We start from the raw sequence: 18,619 nt of genomic DNA on the forward strand, positions 1-18,619 counted from the left end.
TCCTAACATCACAAAGTTTGAGGCATTTCTGTTTTCCTCCTACTTTTACTGTCTATTTTTTTGTAATCTGCATGTGACTCAAAAGTTTTTTTGGGGAAAAAAAAGGAAAATAACAACACTTCAAATCTTTTAAAAAGAAGTTGGAAAACAATGAGAGAAGGGAGAGAGCTTACAGGCGTTCTGTCCTCCTGTCTGCGCAGCACGGCTGCCTCTAGGCGGCCCTCGTACTCCGCTTGACTCTGGTCTCGTTTCCTCAAAACGTTCTGCAATCAGACCAAAAAGAGGAAGAACTCTAAACCTTTTTATCTGATCCTGCGGTGGTAGGGACTCTGGGCACCTAGCAACACCTCCAGCACAGGATGAAGATGACACAGACCTGTGTTTAAGTAAATAAACATGAATTTACCACAAGCACCTAACCTCTCACCTGCTGATCTGTCAAATTTATTTCACTGAAGCATCATCATCCTGTGAACCAACACGCAATTGGGAAACTTTGCGCGTGCATCACAAATATACAATTATTTTCACTATTTTTGCGACAATAAGAGCATACATTTTAAATACAGTCTGTTGTTGAGAGGAAACTCTTTCAGTTGCAGTACCCCTCATGACCACTGTGAGTGCTTTGTTGTCCTCCGCCCTCTTACCTTCATTGTCTCTGTGTAAAGGACATATTCTCGAAGAACAGGAAGGAAGTCCTGGCTCATGTTTTCACTCAGGTCCTCCAGCGCTCCGCAGCACGTTGTGACACAGCCAGCCACACCCTCTAGAGGGCGCTGCAGCTCGTCCTCCGACCCCGCCCAACTTGAGTAGACAGATGCATATTCTCGCAGCTCCGTGAGGTATTCTAGTAACAATAGAAATCAGGAAAGATGAGCAATTTAGGAAAACAACATAAGGTAAGGAGCTACAGGTTTTGGGAATACTACGGATGCCATAATTCTGAACTGAAAACTGAACCATATGCATGGCCGGCCCTCCCTATACGCGAATTACGCAGCCGCATAGGGCCCCGCTGTCACCACCAGGACCCCGAAGCGGCGGGAAAAAAAAAAGGCCCAAATCTGGCAGCCCATGTCTCAGCACTTCCGTATTTGATGTTGTGCAAAAGAATGTTGCCTGCACTTTAATGACCCCCCCCCCCCCCCCGCCTTCAACACACCTGAACCAATCTGGCAACCCAAATAATTACGTTACGACACTCTTAGCAACGTTGGTTATCCTGTCTTTCTGTGCAGCTGCGTGATTTACATAAAAAACGGATCGATTCGAGGTTAAAGTTTGCACAGAAACTACCAAGTTTGTCGTAATTTCCAATGGAAAACTCGAAAATAATTCTGATACCCAAGTTTCTAAGATGAGATCGGACGGAGAAAAGTAAATAATGATAATGGTATGGTGGCTGATAAATGTTTTAACTCACGTTATCGTATTGTTTAAATGTTTTGCTAACACATATTAAGTGCGTTCTGCATTTTTCGATTTATGTCAGTAGAAAAACTGCTGTTTATCTGTTATAGCAGGTCAGGTAGTCTGACTTTTTCAACAATGTGTCTTAAAATCTTGCATGGAATATGGGGAATCTAAACTGCCAAATACAAATAGGAAATACATGTTCTCATTTATAAATGAAAAACAAAATAAATCTACAAATTTTAAAATAATGAAAATACAAAATAATAAAGAAGTGTATAAATGCTTATATTTCCACTTATTATTGTTCACATTTATTATTTAAAAATGGGTAAATTTATTTCTTGTTTTTATTTTGCAGTGTTGGTTTTACATAATGATGATGTTTTGCACAGTTCCTTCTCAGTCGACAGTTTCTTCTGCTCTCAAAAAGTATCAAAAAGTATTGGAAGAGGTGCAGCATCCACATCCCAAGATGTTCCTGACATCACTGAAGATGTAATCTAAGGTCATTTTAATAGCTTGTAAAGTAATTTAAAAACCAGTGTATGTATAACCCTTTTTTTCATAAACAGCAGCTGAAGAATGGAGCCCCAAATAGTTCATATTTAAATAAACAAATATGACCTTGTGCAAATACACAATCAAACAATTTATCTCTCATAAATATATAAAAGATTATGAAATTGTTAAAAACCTGCACACAGATTTTAAATGAGCCACTCTATTATTAGTAATATTCTGCTATAGTTATTTTATTAGCTTTATCATTATTGTATAATAATAATTCTTGTTTTTTTAGCTTCAGAAGAAACTCCTGTCCCCACATCTTCTATTGAAAGGGAAAACGTTGATGCTGCTGCTGGTAAGTTCAAATCTAGCCAATATGGAACCTATATCAGACTTATCATTTCAATATTACTTGAAAAATAGTCATACATTTGCGCACACACACACAACAGTGAAGCCACTTCTTTCCAACATTCTGCTTCCAGCATCACAGCAACTGTTATGCAGATTTGATTGGACTGTTTGGCTTTTCACCGTTTGCTTTTGTTGAAGTTATGTCTCTTATGTTCCAGAGGCTCCAAGAGGGGTGTGTATGAAAGAGGAGCCCACCCACTGGATCCAAAATTCCACCAACCCCAAATCCAATTGGTTCAGCTGAATGGCCAACCATATTGTCTGATCTTGTAAGAATGGATTTGGTGCAGAGAGGTCCTTTTCAGACTGATAAAGACTTTGAATTTTCCAAAATCACCTTCATTCCGCTGTTGTGTTCTTTATTTTGGATTGTTTTATTGTTATTTGATTTGCTATTAAGTTGCTGTTTTTAATAAGTTGGAGTTTTGTGAATGTTATTTGTTGATTTCCCAATGTTACATTAAAAACTATATATCTATATACAGTCAGGACCATAAATATTTGGACAGAGAGACATTCTTTCTAATTTTGTTTCTGTACATTACCACAGCGAATTTTCAATAAAACAACTCAGATGCCATTGAAGTGCAGACTTTCAGCTTTTATTCCATGGGTTGAACAAAAAGATTGCAAAAAATGTGAAAAACTAAAACACTTTTTAAACACAATCCCTTCATTTCATGGGCTGGTAAGAAATTGGACAGTTGACTTCGATGCTGTTGCATGGGCAGGTGTGGCCAATTCCCTTGTTATGTCAGTATGAGTGATCAGATATAAGGCCTGGAGTTGATGAGAGGACTCGTGCTTGCATTTTTAAGATTTAGCTGTGAACAGACAACATGCGATCAAAGGAGCTCTCCATACAGGTGAAAGGAGCAATCATTAAGCTGAGAAAATAGAAAAAAAAACATGCCAGAAATTGCTACAGTATTAGGAGTGGCAAAATCAACAGTGTGGTACATCCTGAGAAAGAAATAAAGCACTGGTGAACTCAGCAACGCAAAAAGACCTGGACGTCCAACAGTGGTGGATGATCCCAGAATCATTTCCATGGTGGAGAGGAACCCGTTCACAACAGCCAACTAAGTGAACAACACTCTCCAGGAGGTAGGCGTATCAATATCCAAGTCTACCGTAAAAAGAAGACTGCATGAAAGTAGATACAGAGGGTACACTGCAAGATGCAAGCCACTCATAAGCCTCAAGAATAGGAAAAGCTAGATTGGACTTTACTAAAAAGCATCTAAAAAAGCCAGCACAGTTCTGGAAAAACATTCTTTGGGCAGATGAAACCAAAAATCAACCTCTACCAGAATGATGGTAGGAGAAAAGTATGGAGAAGGCGTGGAGAAGCTCATGATCTAAAGCACACTACATCATCAGTAAAACCCTGTGGAGGCAGTGTGATGGCCTGGTCGTGGATGGCTGCTACTGACACTGGGACACTAGTGTTTATTGATGACGTGACACAGGACAGAAGCAGCCCAATGAATTCTGAGGTGTTCAGAGACATACTGTCTGCGCAGATCCAGGTGAATGCAGCCAAACTGATTGGGCGGCGTTTCATAATACAGATGGACAACGACCCAAAACATACAGACAAAGCAACTCAGGAGTTTATTAAAGCAAAGAAGTGGAATATTCTTGAATGGCCAAGTCAGTCACCTGATTGTAACCCAATTGAGCAAACATTTCACTTGTTGAAGACTAAACTTCAGACAGAAAGGCCCACAAACAAACAGCAACTGAATGTGTCTCTGTCCAAATATTTATGGTCCTAATTTTATATATACATTTGTCATTCATATTTAAAATTGCACTTTTAAAATTGGTTTGGCACCACTGAATGTGCATCCAACATGCAGGCGATAAACTGTTTTCAATTCTTCAGCAGCAACAATAATACATTCACAAAATGTATTAATAGAGAGATCTCATTTATATTATAACAACAGTTCCGCTTTGTTGGTGATGCTGATCAGTTAGAGGGCCCACAAATTAAATTTCCCTTAGGGCCCCCGGAAGACCAGGGCCAGCCCTGACCGTATGCGACACCATTAAACCTAATCGTGGGAAACGGGTATCATTGTATCGTTACTGCAAATCAGTGTTTACATTGAAAGTGTCAAAGAATTGTGCTTTAAGAAGGATTTAGTATTTATTGACCCAAGAATCGAGGTTTAAACTGAACAGTGGTAAAAATGTATCCTTGCATCCCTAGTGCATACACTAATGCTTCTAACATGTATCGTGTTACAAACAAGTTCTAGTTACTGTGAACACAGGTATTAAAGTCTGACTGCCTGATGGATTTATCTCTGACTCTTGTCTCGCTTAATATGCTTTATAGTTCGACTATGACATAAATTAAAAAAATAGAGCATTAATTGACGGTGCGCCTTATGATCCTGTGCTCCCTTTAGTTCAGAAAATACAGTATATTCAAGGTTAGTTTGGACATGAAATCGCAGGAAAACTTTTTGACAAAGGTGTCAAAGTTTGCTCCAAATCCTGTATTTGGAGTTTTCTTATTCTTCCGGCTTAGAGCAGTGCACACTCTGTTCACTATCTACTGCTTCCAGAGGGTCCAATCAGTATCTCATCCAACATGGAAACAAGGCAAACAAACAGCCTCGACAGATGGTGACAAGAAGCCGTTCACATGGCGGGTATTTATTTACAGAGCAACTTGTCATGTGAGCTGGGTCATCTAGACCCGAGGCTGTGTCGCATCCTTCTCCAAGCAAATCTTCTCAGACTTTTAAGACCCAGAGGCTGCATGAGACTGGAATAAAACCGCAAACACATTCATGTCAGTTAGGAGATGGCATATAAAGCTCCATTTCAAGTGTTTGTTTTTTAAAACTGTTATGTTCACACTGGTTAAGTGACGCGCGTTCAAGAATATGCCAAGACCGGGTTCTTTGACGGGCATTTAGCTCATGGTATTCACACTGGACAAGCAGGGAATGACTTCAACGTTTTCTTTTTCTACTGTTTACTAGGGGGTGTGTATTGGCAATAGTCTGGCGATACACTGTACTGGATACTGTACTGAAACTAATTTTTCAATATTTCTTCAAGAGTATGTGACTTAGAAAAAAACAGCCAGAATTTGAATACGCCTTTCATTGTAATAAAATGGTCTAATTAATTTTATGTATTGATCACAATGCTAAGCACTGCAACCGTTTCTCAAACACAAGTTGCTTTTACCCAAGCAAATTCATAGTGCTTCTCTTTTTGTAAATTAAGATATATTTGTTCTTAAAGGGAACAACTAGGTCTGATTTCCACAACAAAATATTTTTCAGTATAAGAAAAAAACAGAATGAATGTGCCTTAACTAATAAGGTTCTAAAAGTAAGGAGAAAAGTGAGGAAATAATGTGCTGCTTTTTTCCAACATTACCGGAGTAGCTTCTCCGCTACTTTTAAATGGTCCAGGTGCCTAAACAGGGTTTGAACGGGTGCTTGAAAAAAATGTTTCCAGAAACAAAATGTGATGAGGCAGCATGACAGGGTGAAGGACAGCGCTTTAATGTGGCCAACATGCTTTTTTCAAAGCGGCTGTGGTTCCGCTTTCTCACACGCGGAAGCAAAGAGATTTCACCACGTCATCGGCCTTTTTTCAGAGCGTTGTCCACATCACTCTGATCCATTAGGTTGCTAAACTAGAATCTATTGCTGCAACTCTCTGCAGAACTTTGGCTCGCTTCGCCAACAACACTTTGGTTGAGTTTCCCTGCATGAGCCCGCACAGCTGCACTGCTTCACTCGTTCTACAAAGCACCGCAATCCGCCTTTTTGATACTGGCAGCAACATGGCAAAGAGTTTCGGTTTGGTACCCATTCCAAGTAAAACCTAAGTAGTACACATCTCATAATAGGGCTGGGCGATATGGCCTAAAAAATCTCCGATTTTGTTTTTTTTTAATATTCGATTTCCGATTTTTTTCCCGATTCCCCCCCTCCTACTTAAGGAAAGCCATAAGTACAAATGGCAGACAATTTAAAGCAAATTTTGCTTTTATTTAATCAAACCTAAGACAAATGTAACCCCCATTTCTGGGATGAATAATAAATAAATGAACACACTCTTGTAATCAAAGTTAAGTATAAGATTTTTCTTCTTCTCACTCTCTTTTGGACTTGTTTTGTTTTATACTTGTCATATATATATATATATATATATATATATATATATATATATATATATATATATATATATATATATATATATATATATATATATATATATATATATATAATATATATAATTTTTTTAAATATAATTTTTGTCATATTTTGTTATTCTAAACTTGTTTTCACTTGTCCAAAATAAAAAGGTTACTTTCTTACTTAAAGTCCCAGCTGTGTTTTAAGTCACAGTTTGTAGTCTAGACTAAAAGGAGACAAACATTCACCTTTAGAGTAGCACCATTTTCTAAAGGATTAACAATACAGCTTCTATCTGGAGTCTAAGGTTTTAATTAAATTAAGAAACCCCGTCTTCTCCACGGAGAAGATGATGAACCAGCAGGAGTCGCGGTCAACCCATACCAGTTCCAAACAACAGAGGATTTTATTCCTTTCTTGGGAACAAACTTCCCCCTCTCACCGGTAGCCATGCTGTCGCTTGCTGTTTCATGTGTGCTATGATGTTGTTGCTTGCCATACCGCCGTGTGAAACGAATGCTACAGAATCTCTGGGGAGCCAAAAATGCGCCATTACACAAAATCTTGATTTAGTCATTTTTGAAAACGCAGGTAACAAAAAATTCGAATTAATTAATTCAATCGATTATTCGCCCAGGCCTACCTCATAACAACAAGTACTTTAAATCGATACAAGTATCACCAAATGAATTTTTATGATATATCGATTTTTCCCTACACACATACAGTTAACTACTGCATGAGCTTAAAGGAAGAAGTTCAGGTCAGAGGGTCTGGTAGAGTTTCATATCCTCTATTCACAGTCTCTACTCATGTCCCATCCCTTACTTTTTTCATCCATCCATCTTCAGGATCCTCTAAAGCTGGAGCCAACCCAACCCATACTGTTGGATGAAGGTGAGATGCCCTCTGATTAGGTCACCAGTCTGTGGCAGAACCACAGTTTTTTCTTGAAATTAACATTTTCTTTCTAAAACTTCAACTTTTCTGGGTTTTACAAACTCTTTCTAAAAAAACCTGCACACATGTAGAGTGTGGAGTCCCTGGCTGAGCATTGTTTGCCCTTCAGGTCTGTCAGATGACTGACTGTGACCTTCAGAAGAACCCTGAGGATAACCCATTAAAAAAACAACAGTCTTACATCCTGAAACCATCCAGTTAAAAGGTTACTAAAAACGATTAACTGCAAAGTTATTTCCAGGATCAAAAACTTCACTTCTGTTATTTGCTGACAGAAGGTTTGACTCTTTGAGTTGATTATTAATTTTAAAAAAATATAAGAACATTAAGAAAACTAAAACTGTAAACTTTTTATCTGATAAAACTAAACCTCTTAATTGTTTATATTTTTGCCCAACTTCACATATTTGATGATTTTTTTTTCTTTAAAACATCCTAAATTGCCTGAAATGTAAAACATATGTGGGCGTCAACAGTTGGCTAATTCTTAGTACTTGTGATTTTATGAAACAACTTTTAAAATAAGTACATGTTTAAAATGTAGTTTTGGTAACTTTTAAATACATAATAAAATATTCTGCATCAGAGGTTCAGTGAAGGTTTCATGGAAACCAATGGATAATCAGACAACATTTTTGCACAGATAAACTAGTGTTTACTAGGTAAACAGACAGCGTTACACAACTGTTTCAATGAGAAAATGTGTTGTTTGTGTAAACATTAGAAAAAAACTGCAGAAGGCCGACATTGCAAATAACATTACTGATAATCGCAGGAACGTAGCTGGTAAAGATCAAACAAAAGTTCACCTAAAATGAAATGATTACTTTAATGATTAGTATTAAAAGTCATCCAGCGACTGCATGCACAGTGGTTCCCCCTGTTCTATCGCGGTAGCCGGACAGTAAGATAATGTTTTGGTTGTGAAGCTGATTTGTCTCTGTGAACTGAGCAAAATACCTGACTGCTCTCGGAGTATCCTCTGAGCAATGCGGTCAATGGTTCCTAGTTTCTGGCTGAAAGTGTCCAGGTATTCTCCCATGGCGTTGAACTCGGGCGGTCTTGCCCGCAGCTTGTACCCCCCCGCCACATGCTTCACCGACTCTCCCATCTTAGTCAGCAGAGCCAGACCCTGCCGCTTGTTCAGGTCCTGCAGACACAAAAATCCTCAAACCATCAGCACACTGTAGGGAATAATGAACTATTCTCTCTGAATCTGCACCTGGACTGGGACTAAATTCTTCCAATTTCTTGTTTTAGATTTTTCTATCATACTTTCTCTTTACGGCATCCAGCACTCTTTTTACCTTGGCAGTCAGGAAAGCATTAAGGTGTGGGTTAAAGGACAGGACGGGGTGGTCTGCAACTCGCTTCAGGAACTTGTCCAAAGCTTTCATCCTGGTCTCCACAAACTCTTCTGAAAAGCGGTCAACCACGCCCTTCATCACAAACTTCTCAGGCAAAGGCTGCAGAGGAGGAGAGAGGTATGTATGAATGAGCCGTGTCCTTGAAGGCAGCACCACACGGAAAAGCTGGAGGGACATACGGGGATGAGGTTGGTCGGCTGGGTCTCCTCCAGTTTCACTCTCAACCAGTCAAAGTCCTGGTAGCGTCTTCTGACGCAGTACTCCGGCAGGTCAAACTCTATCCGTGTCGTCTGAAAGAAAAAACTAAATATCAACAATTTTGACCAAAATGGCCACGAAACATGAACATCTTCACGATCATATGTACACAAAAGAGGCGACTAGCCCATGCCCGTGCAATCTTTCCCACATTTTGACCTCGCGCTCTTATCAGGTTACGACATTTATCTGTGGTGTCTGCATCCAGGCAACTCGCAGCAGATGCCAACTATCACCATGACACCAGAGAGAAGCTGCAGGCAGTATTTGCTCCAAATCTGTATCTTACTTTCAACAATAAAACAGTCTAAACATTCTCTGGATCTCCATTTAATGTTTAACAAGTGTTGGTTTTTAACAGCAGGTCTCTCTCTTCGTTAAGAACTCTTATGGGCTTCATTGTTTTTTTAGTACACCTTTTTATGTTCATGTGATACAATATATTTAGATCTAAATGTTGGTATTTTGTGTTTCTGAATGTTGTGTTTCTAAATTTGAATTGGACACACTTTCACTCCCACTACCCCAAAAATGACTTTAATTTGGTTGGTTTGTAAAGACGTCTGACGTCAGGAAATGCATGACTATGATTAGCCAAGCAAAATACAGGGGTGGTGCCACACAAAGCAGGGTTGGTTGGCCCATCAATCACCAGCGGGAGCGCCCACGTGTGTTTTCTGTGCTGCTTAGCAGAAAATAAAAGAATACGCTTGAATTTATCGAGAAGTTATTTCTACCAGGCAGCAGTGAATGCAGTTTATTTTTCCTTTACATAAACATAGCTGTGTTGTTTATGTTTGCTCATACTGAGTCACGGAAAGCTGTTTTGTAAACAAAACTCAGAGTGAAAGTGGAATTTTCAAACATAAAAGAAAAAACTGCTTCCGAAAGCAGGAAATACATTTATATTAGCCAGGAGTCTGCTGAAAAAACACAGTTAGTATAGTTTGTGTAAAATAAAAGTGCAGTGTGGGGAATAAATGTCCGCTCTAAATTTATCTTTATAGCCATCTGAGACAAGACCGAATGACTAACAACCAATGACTGTACATGAGAACTGGACAGAGTGAGTGTGACGTCACCCGTTGAAAATGATTTACTTCCAGCTCCAATGAAATAAAGTCGGTTCAGTCGCCCCGTCCGCGACATAGACGTCACCATGTTGGAACCAGACAACGTCAGTAAGCAGTGATTGGTCTGATTCAGTCTGAGTCAATGTGTCTATGGCAACCACTCTCGCCAATCAGGAGTGAGCTTGTTAAAAGGCCACACCCCTAGGACTTGAAAGCAGGCTCAGCAGAAATTCTCAAACGTTTTGAGGGTTCTACATAAGTCACACACTTTTATTGAGGCATTGAACGTCCAGGTTCTAACTTGAATTTTTTTTTTCCCAAAAACATATTTAAAAAAAAAGGGCCCTGGGACAGACTGCTAACCTTCGCCCAACAGTAGCCGGGACAGGCTCAGGCAACCCTGTAACTCCGAAAGCGATAAAGCCGTTTGAGAAAAATGGACGGATGTTTAAAAAAAAAAAGGATCAAAGCAAGAATGGCTATTCTGACAAATATAATGACTAAGTAATAGTTATTTATCTCATAATAGAAGTAAATGGGATTTTACTTCCTGTTTGGAACGTGAAAGGAGAGGGGTCACTCAGTTCTCGCATCCCGTCAATGGTAACTACCAATAAGAAGTGGCTTTATCTTGAAGTAGGCATTGCCAAACCCCAAAGTGCTCATGTTACAAAGGCCTCTTTAGGATGCACTCCCAGAGTTACTGATCGTCTCCTCTGACAGATTGTTGATAATGAAAACATTAAATGTAAAGTGCTCTCAGGTTCCTCATCAGCAGGCAGGTGTTTAGAGAAACTCTAAACATTAAGAGCTGGTTCATGTCCTCGGTGTCTGAGGAGATGAAATATAAACACTAAGGTTGCAGCTACGCACTCATAAATGTTCAAGATAAACTCTTTAACTGGAGATGTTGACAACAAAATGGCACGCGTTCTCTGAGTGATTACGTAACCAACGTGAATAAGCTGAGTCTGACGGGGAGAAAAGCAGCTTTGCATATCTGCTTTGCACATATACAAACAATACTAATATGTGTTTGATAACAGTGCAAAACTGCTTTACTTTGCAACAGTTTCTTGAAGATGATTACTTCACTGCATTTCAGTGCAAGGCTGTTTTTCTGCGCTTCAGAATCCACGGTAGTCGAAATGATGTCAACACTGGAGCTAAAGCTATGATGTTAAAAGGTTAACTGCATCTAGAAATGGTCTGAATGTTTATTTTTCAGAGGTGTGTGAGGGAAAAACAACATTTTTTTATACTTCTGACAGTCACAAATCCTTATAAATGGTTTAAAAATATGACAATAAAATACCAGAAATACAAACAAAAGAAGAAGCCTCTAGCAGATGTGAGCCTCATCTGGAAATGAAGTCCTATTTGTCGGTTTGTTGTAACCATGGGGACTATATGTCAGAACCGGACGGAGTGACCCCTCCCTCCTCACGTTCCAAACAAGTAGTTCCCGCTGGCTCCAAAAAGCCAGTATTCCAGTTTTAACAGCTGTTACTCAGTCTTTCCATTTTTTCAGAATAACCATTCTTGCTCCGATAACTTTTTTTAATACGTTCTTAATAATCTTCATTTTTTAATGTTGTTTTTTCTGTAGTGAAAGTCATTGAAGTTATAAACTGACCAATCAGACGATGTTGCCCGCTGTCAAACGTTCAAAACGTTGGAATAACACATTTTGGGAAGCTTTTAAGTAGTAGGGGTGTGGACTTCCAACAAGTTCACTCCTGAATGGTGAGAGAGGTTGTCATAGAAACATTGACTCAGGCTGACTTGGATATCCTGTTCCAACATGGTGATGTCAATGTCGTGAAAAATGGCGACTGAATTGACTTTGCTTGGTTGGAACCGGATGCCCTTTTCTGCTTCACTCACTTGGTCCGGTTGTCAAATATGGTCGGCGTGTGGACCAGACCTGACCTCAAAACACAATCCACAGCAATCAGTCTGACTTTAGGAGGACTCTGAAGCTTCTTCTGAACAGAGAAAGTCAAAGTGATGAGTCAGCGCTTTCTTTGCGGGCTGAGTCTCTTTCTGCACACTCCAGTCTTGGTCTGCTTCCTTCAGAGCAACAATTCTGACCGGCTGCAGCTGCTGCAGTTTGAACTATTGATCCGTCGACTTGATAACAACTAAAAAGCCCTCTGACCGATCACTTTATTCTTCCACCTCCTCCTGGTGCTGCGTTTCACAAGCTGCTGTCTGTGATCAGAGAGCTCTGATATGACCCCCCCCCCCCCCCCCCCCCCCCCCCGCTGGACAAACATCCACCCGAGCTGCTTCTCCTGCACCGAGCAGGCAGCACATTTTTTATACACATGCTGACTCTTCAGAAGGGTGAACTTTGAACACATGTAGATTTAGTGTGACGCCAAAACCATCCACATTTATCTGCTTCAAATCGTATCAGAGTTGATCTTCTGATGGTCCTCCTCTGAGAGCAGCGTTTCGCCACCAACGACTTTCCACAAACAGTTTGTGATCTGCTGCTCACATCTGGAGCATCAGCAGAACCAAGCTGATGGTGGAGACCGTCTCCAGAAAGCAGAACAAATATCTTAGATCACCTCCAGCAAAAAAGCAACTCAATCCCTTTTTTTGTCAGCAAAAACTTCCTGCTGATTTTCTGCTATTCATTTACTCAAAGAGTCACACTATTCAGCACCACCTGCTTGCACCACAACAACAACCAGCAGACACTCAGGTGGTCAACACAGATAATAAAAAACCACCACAAAGGAGGACCACCATCTTCATCCCCTATACTCCTCCTCACTGGGCTACCCACTTCCTCCACACCACAACATCCACCTTCCAGCATATGCATGGGTTTCCAATGCCTCTGTGGTGTATGTAAATAGTTGATGCAATTTTACTTCTACTTTTTTTCTTTATTTTGTTTCTTGTTTTGCAGGTTTTGTCCCCATTTCCTGTTCATCTTCTGAACCTTTTATAGGTAATAAGAGGATTTTATTCTGTCCTGTAAAAGTGGGAAGTTATTTCCTGTTCCGGAAGAATTTAATGATCACAGCGTGGAAACTATCTGAAAAAGCAGAAACAAGTTCAAGTTCACTAAAATGAAGGGGCTTTTAATTTAAAGGAAGCTTCAGAGCGCTGGCAGCAGACCTTGGTAGAGACTCTGTAGGTGATGTAGGTTTCCATGGTGGACACGTGCTTCTTGGGGTCGTCCACTGTAACGAAGAGGTCCCGGGTTTCCGTGGATGCGTAAAGCTCTGCGGCGTCTGCCTCGGAGTTCTCCTCCACCTGCAGCCTGCTGAGCAACGCGGAGGTGGAGGAGGCGGAGGCGGGACTGGAGCCGTCAACGAGCGTGCCGTTGGTCAGCTCCGGATCCTGTGGGAACAAGCGTGACTGAGTGGTGGCGTCTCTTTTAGCACCGTGTTGCTAACCTGCTCCTCAACACCAAGCCAGAGAGAGAGAGAGAGCCAGGCTTTGGAAAAGCAGTGAAGTAAACCTTCAAAATATCACACCAATGTGTTTGGAAAAGCAACACAAGTAGGAGAAGAAGGATCTATAAACACTAACTACAAAAGCGGCGGTGGCTGAGGCGGTTGAGCAGGTCGTCCAATGATCGAAGGTTTGTTGTGTCCTTGGGCAAGACACTTCACCCTCCCTGCCTCCAGTGTGGCTCCACTGGTGTGTGAATGTGTATGAATGTCCCGGTGATGGTCAGAGGGGCCGCAGGCGTGAACTGGCAGCCACGCCTCTGTCGGTCTGCCCCCGGGCAGCTGTGGCTACAACAGCAGTTCACCATCACCAAGTATGAATGAAGAGTGAATGAATAATGGACATACTGATAGCGCTTTGAGCGTCTGGAAAAGCGCAGATAAATCCAATCCGTTATCATTATTAAAAGTCTGGAAAGATATTTTTAAAATTGGGCATTTAGCAGCTAAATTTTGCTAATCTGACAGATTAGAACCAGAAATAGGTCCAACACAACATGGACTGTGGGATTACAGATTGGCTAACGGTCAATAATTAACAAAAACAACAAAGTTGATGCTGCATTTAAGTGATAGAAGAAATAAAAGACAGTTAACATTTATTGTCTATTTTTCTTTTAGTATTTGCGTGATCTATTGTTTTTGTTTACAGAGCAAACTGAAGTTTAATCATGAAATATTAACCCTAAACTTCTTTTTTTTAATATTTTCCATTTTGTTAAAGCCAACGTTTGGTGTTTTTAGTGCACGTGCCTCAAAACTAAATGCATACAAAAAAATGTGCTGACGTAAGTAACGTGTTTTACTTTTTTTTTTTTTTTTTAAAACGGACTAAATGTAATGGGATGTATGTATAATATATGCATAATGTTGTAGTTGTACAATGTACTTATTTAACATTCTGTTCCGCGAGCACAAAACCTAAAAGGAAGATAACATGTAAAATAAATAGTAGAATACAAAAATAATTCAAATGAGTTTGGTTGTGAGGCTCTTTACTCCACATTGCCAGATCACAAACGTCGACTAAAGCGGTCTCGAGCCTACCTTGTCTCCTCCGGGGCTGATGCTGACATCCGGCCCCGGAGAAAGCGACTCTTCAGCGGCGGACAACGGGTGGGGGATCTCCGTGATGGGTTTCTGCCCCGAACTGGCCAGGCCTCTCGGAGTGCCGACACTCATGCCTGCGAAAGACGGGGGGACGCGGCCTCGTTTCTGGACTAACGCCTCTCCGTTTCTTCCTGTCTTTCAGTCTTGGCTCACAAATACAAACCCTATTTTTCCTTCAAGGTTTAAGTTTCGACTGTTTGGATGTTTCACCCGCTGCTACATCACAAATGTCAGCTGACCTCTACTGCGCAACTGCGGATGTTCAGTCACATGCCCCCGGATGTAAACATTTCTGTCACATGACATATCTTCACAAAGATCGCTTGTTTGACAGATGACTGAACAAATTCCAGTTACAACCGAGAGGAATAGTTGCTTTTGAAAGAAAATCATGTTTTTGGTGTTTTTAACGTCTTGTAGCATTTTTCTCATGATGGGGGAAATATATTCAGATAATTAAGCTTTAAATTGCATTTTGAGTATTTCCTTTTTCATGTTAGGAATCAGGAGCAGACAAAAAATGCAGTTGGAAAAGGCTTGTAGATGTGACACAGGAAACACAACAGTGGAACACAAGCTTCGCTCTAGTCTAATGCATCCACTCTAGACAAATAGATTCATGTACGTCTTTGTTTTCCTTGTCTGAGCTGGCATCTGACTCAAAACTCTTCGGCTGGATAGCTCTGATATTGCTCTCCATTATTGTTGCACCAGTAATGTTAGGTTGGGGGTGTGAGGGGCTGTAAGCTAGTGGGAGAGGGTGTAAACAAAGGTATGGGGGGAAGTGGGGCGGGCTTACTCTGCACCAAAGGTCCCGCCCACAACTCAGTGGCCATTTTCTAATGAACTCCTGCTACTCTGCAGAATCTATGTCCCTTTTTTTAATTTTTACTTTAGCTAACTACATAACAATGATTAAAAGTCCACTGGGAATGCTTTGAAAATAGATCAAAAGATGATTGAAACAGGACTTTAAGTCATTCATTAAGTCTAATTATAAAGTCCACAGATCGGAGAGGGACTTCAGAAGTCTGCATATCTGTGAAAAACAACTAGGGGCTGATCAACAGAAGAGAATCAGTTCCTATTCATTCCCATGTAAAAAAAAAAAAAAGAAGAAGAAGAAAATGAAAGTCCAGTTTTACACCAAAAAAAGAATCTAGCCAAAAAAAAAAAAAAAAGTCTGTGTCATTATTAGGACATGGTTTCTGAGTCTAGGGTAGGACCGTTGGCATGGAGTAACCCCACCCTCCTTCCCATCACCCATAACTGAGCTACCTGTTTACATTCTCTCGCAAGCTTACAGCCCCTCACACCTCCAACCTAACATTATTACTGCAATTGAAGTTGACAAACAATATCTATCTATCTATCTATCTATCTATCTATCTATCTATCTATCTATCTATCTATCTATCTATCTATCTATCTATCTATCTATCTATCTATCTATCTATCTATCTATCTATCTATCTATCTATCTATCTATCTATCTATCAATGAAGAATATGATGTTCAAACTAGTAACCTCATTTAGGGTAACAGAAAAATGCAACAGAGTGAAACCTCATTCCTTTTCTCTTATCCATGTTTGCCTAAAACCGGTACCACGTCGAGTTTCACGAAGCACAAACCCCAAAAAAGCCGGAATCTTTTGGTTATTTCCAACATGACAGGTTCAGATAGAGGGGGTAGTAGTTTCTAACTGATCCTGGTCCATGTTACTTTGGGTTTGTGCTCCGAGAACACACTCAATTTAGCGTTACCAGCCGAACGGTAGTGGAAGGAAGCGCAACAACACTTATTCGTTGATAGAGTTTGTTTCTTTACATGTGTTTATTATTTTTAGAGCTGTTTGGGGTTATTTCTTTTCTGTAATATCTCATATGGCCGCTAATCCTCCAGGACAAGGTATATATTTTGAGCCGGGACGGAAATGTCTGAGTTTAAGGTGTTTTCCGTGTTTGATACAGGGGCGGAGCTGACAATTTTCGGGTCGCCCAAATTCTGCCCCCCCCCCCCCTTTTTATTTTCTTTCTTTCTTTCTGTACTTATTTAAACAACACGAGTCATTCTTAACATAAAAAGTTCTTTTTTATTTTATCTTTTTTTAGCACATTCACCTATTAAGGGGTTTTTACTCCAAAAAAAGGTTTACAAGTTTGTATTTGTATTTATCAGTATCACTGGCTTTTATTCTGTATTTTTACATTCCTTAACTATTCCTAATTATAATAATTATTGCCAACAGCTGTTCCAAACAACGCACGCGTAGCAATCTTGGCAGAGCTGGAAAGAGAAAGGAGGCGGCTGATCCAGAGTCAGTCCATGAACACACCTGGAGCCAGGTAAGTTCCCTTTGGGGGGTAGGGGTTATAAAAGTCCCTTTTCGTAAACATTTATGAAAGATAAAGGTCCTTAGCAAATTTTTTTGAGTTTTTTTTTTTTTATTATCATTGAAAGCAGAAATAATGGTGAAACACCTTTTCTGTACACATTGTCTTGTCACAAAGATTTTAACTATTGTTTATTACAACCCATTATTTAACGTATTATCAATTTTCTTCTCCAAAGATAAAATTAAAGACCCACTCCAAGGAAAATTGTATTTTTTGTGAGCGTGATGGGCTGTAAGCTAGCGGGAGAGAGTGTATACAGAGAACTCTCGTTAACGAGGGGGAAGGGGAGCGGGGTTTCTCCACGCCATCGAAGTGGGACTTTAAAGACCATGGAAAACAATAGTATCTAAAAGCAGTGTAATTATGAGTATTTGTTCGCCTAAAAGGCCAAATCTGATAAGTAATGTCAATATTTAGACAGTTTTTTAGTGTTGAGGCGTTGGTTTACTTCATAACGTAATATAAAACCTCATGCCTAATGAGCTGCAGTCCTAAAGTGGGAAAACAGCTGATAACAACAAAGATACATCTAAAGTATGAACAAATGCGCTCTTCTTCCTGCAGCATCTCTTTGTCCAGACCCAGTGTGAAGGACTTTAGGGACAATGCAGAGCAGCAGCACATCGCAGCTCAGCAGAAAGCTGCTTTACAGGTGAGACCCAGCAGCACAAGAGGGAGGAGTTTGCTGCTCTTCTTCCTCAGTCTCCACACAGCAGACCTAGTGGATGTAGAATTTACTTATTTGTCTGTTCTTTCAGCACGCGCATGCACATTCATCCGGTTTCTTTATCACTCAAGACTCATCTTTCGGGAACCTAATCCTCCCTGTTATTCCACGCCTGGTGCCTGGTTCATGACCTTTGACCTCCCTGATCTGTCATGCAGGACTCTATAATGCAACAGTTGGGTTTTTGAAAAACACATCAAATGTTTAAGATTTTGTTTTTTAGTTCTTGATGGATTCACTGAAACGTGCTGCTTTGTAAACGATCTCAGCGGCAAACAATCCAGCTCCTGACTGCAGAAAATCTTTTGCAAAGACTCAGCTGTCAAAAATTCATGAACGTTTACCACAGGCTGCAAAAAAAAAAACCTGTGCAGCAGCGGCTGTCCTACAGTTTTCCTTTATCGCTTATGCACTTTTGAGTTCTGTACAATAAACATTAAAAGTTCTTTTGATTTGTGCGTTTGTTCTGACTTTTTTTCTGAAATTTATTCAAATCTTTTCTCATGGTTGTCAAAACTTATGCAGGACATAAATTCAGATACTTATTTACAATCAATGAACCCTGATTGTGGAGAACAAACTTATTTCTATATAATTCATTAATCTGCTTTTTAGTTTATTTTTTATGAACATATATTTATATTTTTTACTTTACTCCAATATGAAATATATTTGGATCTTTTTCCAAACTGTGAAATAGAAAATAATACAAACCTTGCACTCACTTACAC

General features: G+C 40.0%; 2 protein-coding genes and 1 long non-coding RNA gene across 6 annotated transcripts in view; 2 read left to right on the forward strand and 1 right to left on the reverse strand.

Moving 5' to 3' along the window:
• LOC110016093 (uncharacterized) overlaps positions 1-2,920 on the forward strand; it is a 7,660-nt gene extending 4,740 nt beyond the window's left edge. For 2 of the 3 annotated variants that reach the window (XR_002291370.2, XR_002291368.2), the window contains exons 2-3: positions 2,219-2,281; positions 2,499-2,920. This is a non-coding gene — a long non-coding RNA (uncharacterized LOC110016093). Of the gene's footprint in view, positions 1-1,795; positions 1,925-2,218; positions 2,282-2,498 lie in introns of those variants that run through there. The other variant, XR_002291369.3, reaches the window with a different exon arrangement.
• Positions 1-15,047, reverse strand: part of snx30 (sorting nexin family member 30) — a 21,993-nt gene extending 6,946 nt beyond the window's left edge. Inside the window, exons 1-7 of one of the 2 annotated variants that reach the window (XM_004074999.5) lie at positions 14,700-15,047; positions 13,315-13,539; positions 9,025-9,135; positions 8,786-8,944; positions 8,439-8,628; positions 651-850; positions 174-263 (exon numbers count right to left, since the gene is read on the reverse strand). In XM_004074999.5, coding sequence (XP_004075047.1) covers positions 174-263; positions 651-850; positions 8,439-8,628; positions 8,786-8,944; positions 9,025-9,135; positions 13,315-13,539; positions 14,700-14,834 — 1,110 coding nt within the window. In that variant the 5' untranslated portion in view covers positions 14,835-15,047. The remainder of the gene's footprint in view (positions 1-173; positions 264-650; positions 851-8,438; positions 8,629-8,785; positions 8,945-9,024; positions 9,136-13,314; positions 13,540-14,699) is intronic. The other variant, XM_078956166.1, reaches the window with a different exon arrangement.
• A 1,288-nt stretch (positions 15,048-16,335) lies between these two features.
• inip (ints3 and nabp interacting protein) lies at positions 16,336-18,340 on the forward strand. The gene is made up of 4 exons (XM_004074998.5): positions 16,336-16,673; positions 17,014-17,110; positions 17,726-17,813; positions 17,920-18,340. The coding sequence occupies exons 1-4, from the start codon at positions 16,649-16,651 to the stop codon at positions 18,016-18,018; spliced, it is 309 nt and encodes a 102-aa protein (XP_004075046.1). The 5' UTR covers positions 16,336-16,648; the 3' UTR covers positions 18,019-18,340.
• The last annotated feature ends 279 nt before the right edge of the window (positions 18,341-18,619 follow it).

This window comes from Oryzias latipes, chromosome 12 (assembly GCF_053564925.1).
Source record: "Oryzias latipes strain Hd-rR chromosome 12, Olatipes_Hd-rR_3.1".
Classification (NCBI taxonomy): Eukaryota; Metazoa; Chordata; class Actinopteri; order Beloniformes; family Adrianichthyidae; genus Oryzias; species Oryzias latipes.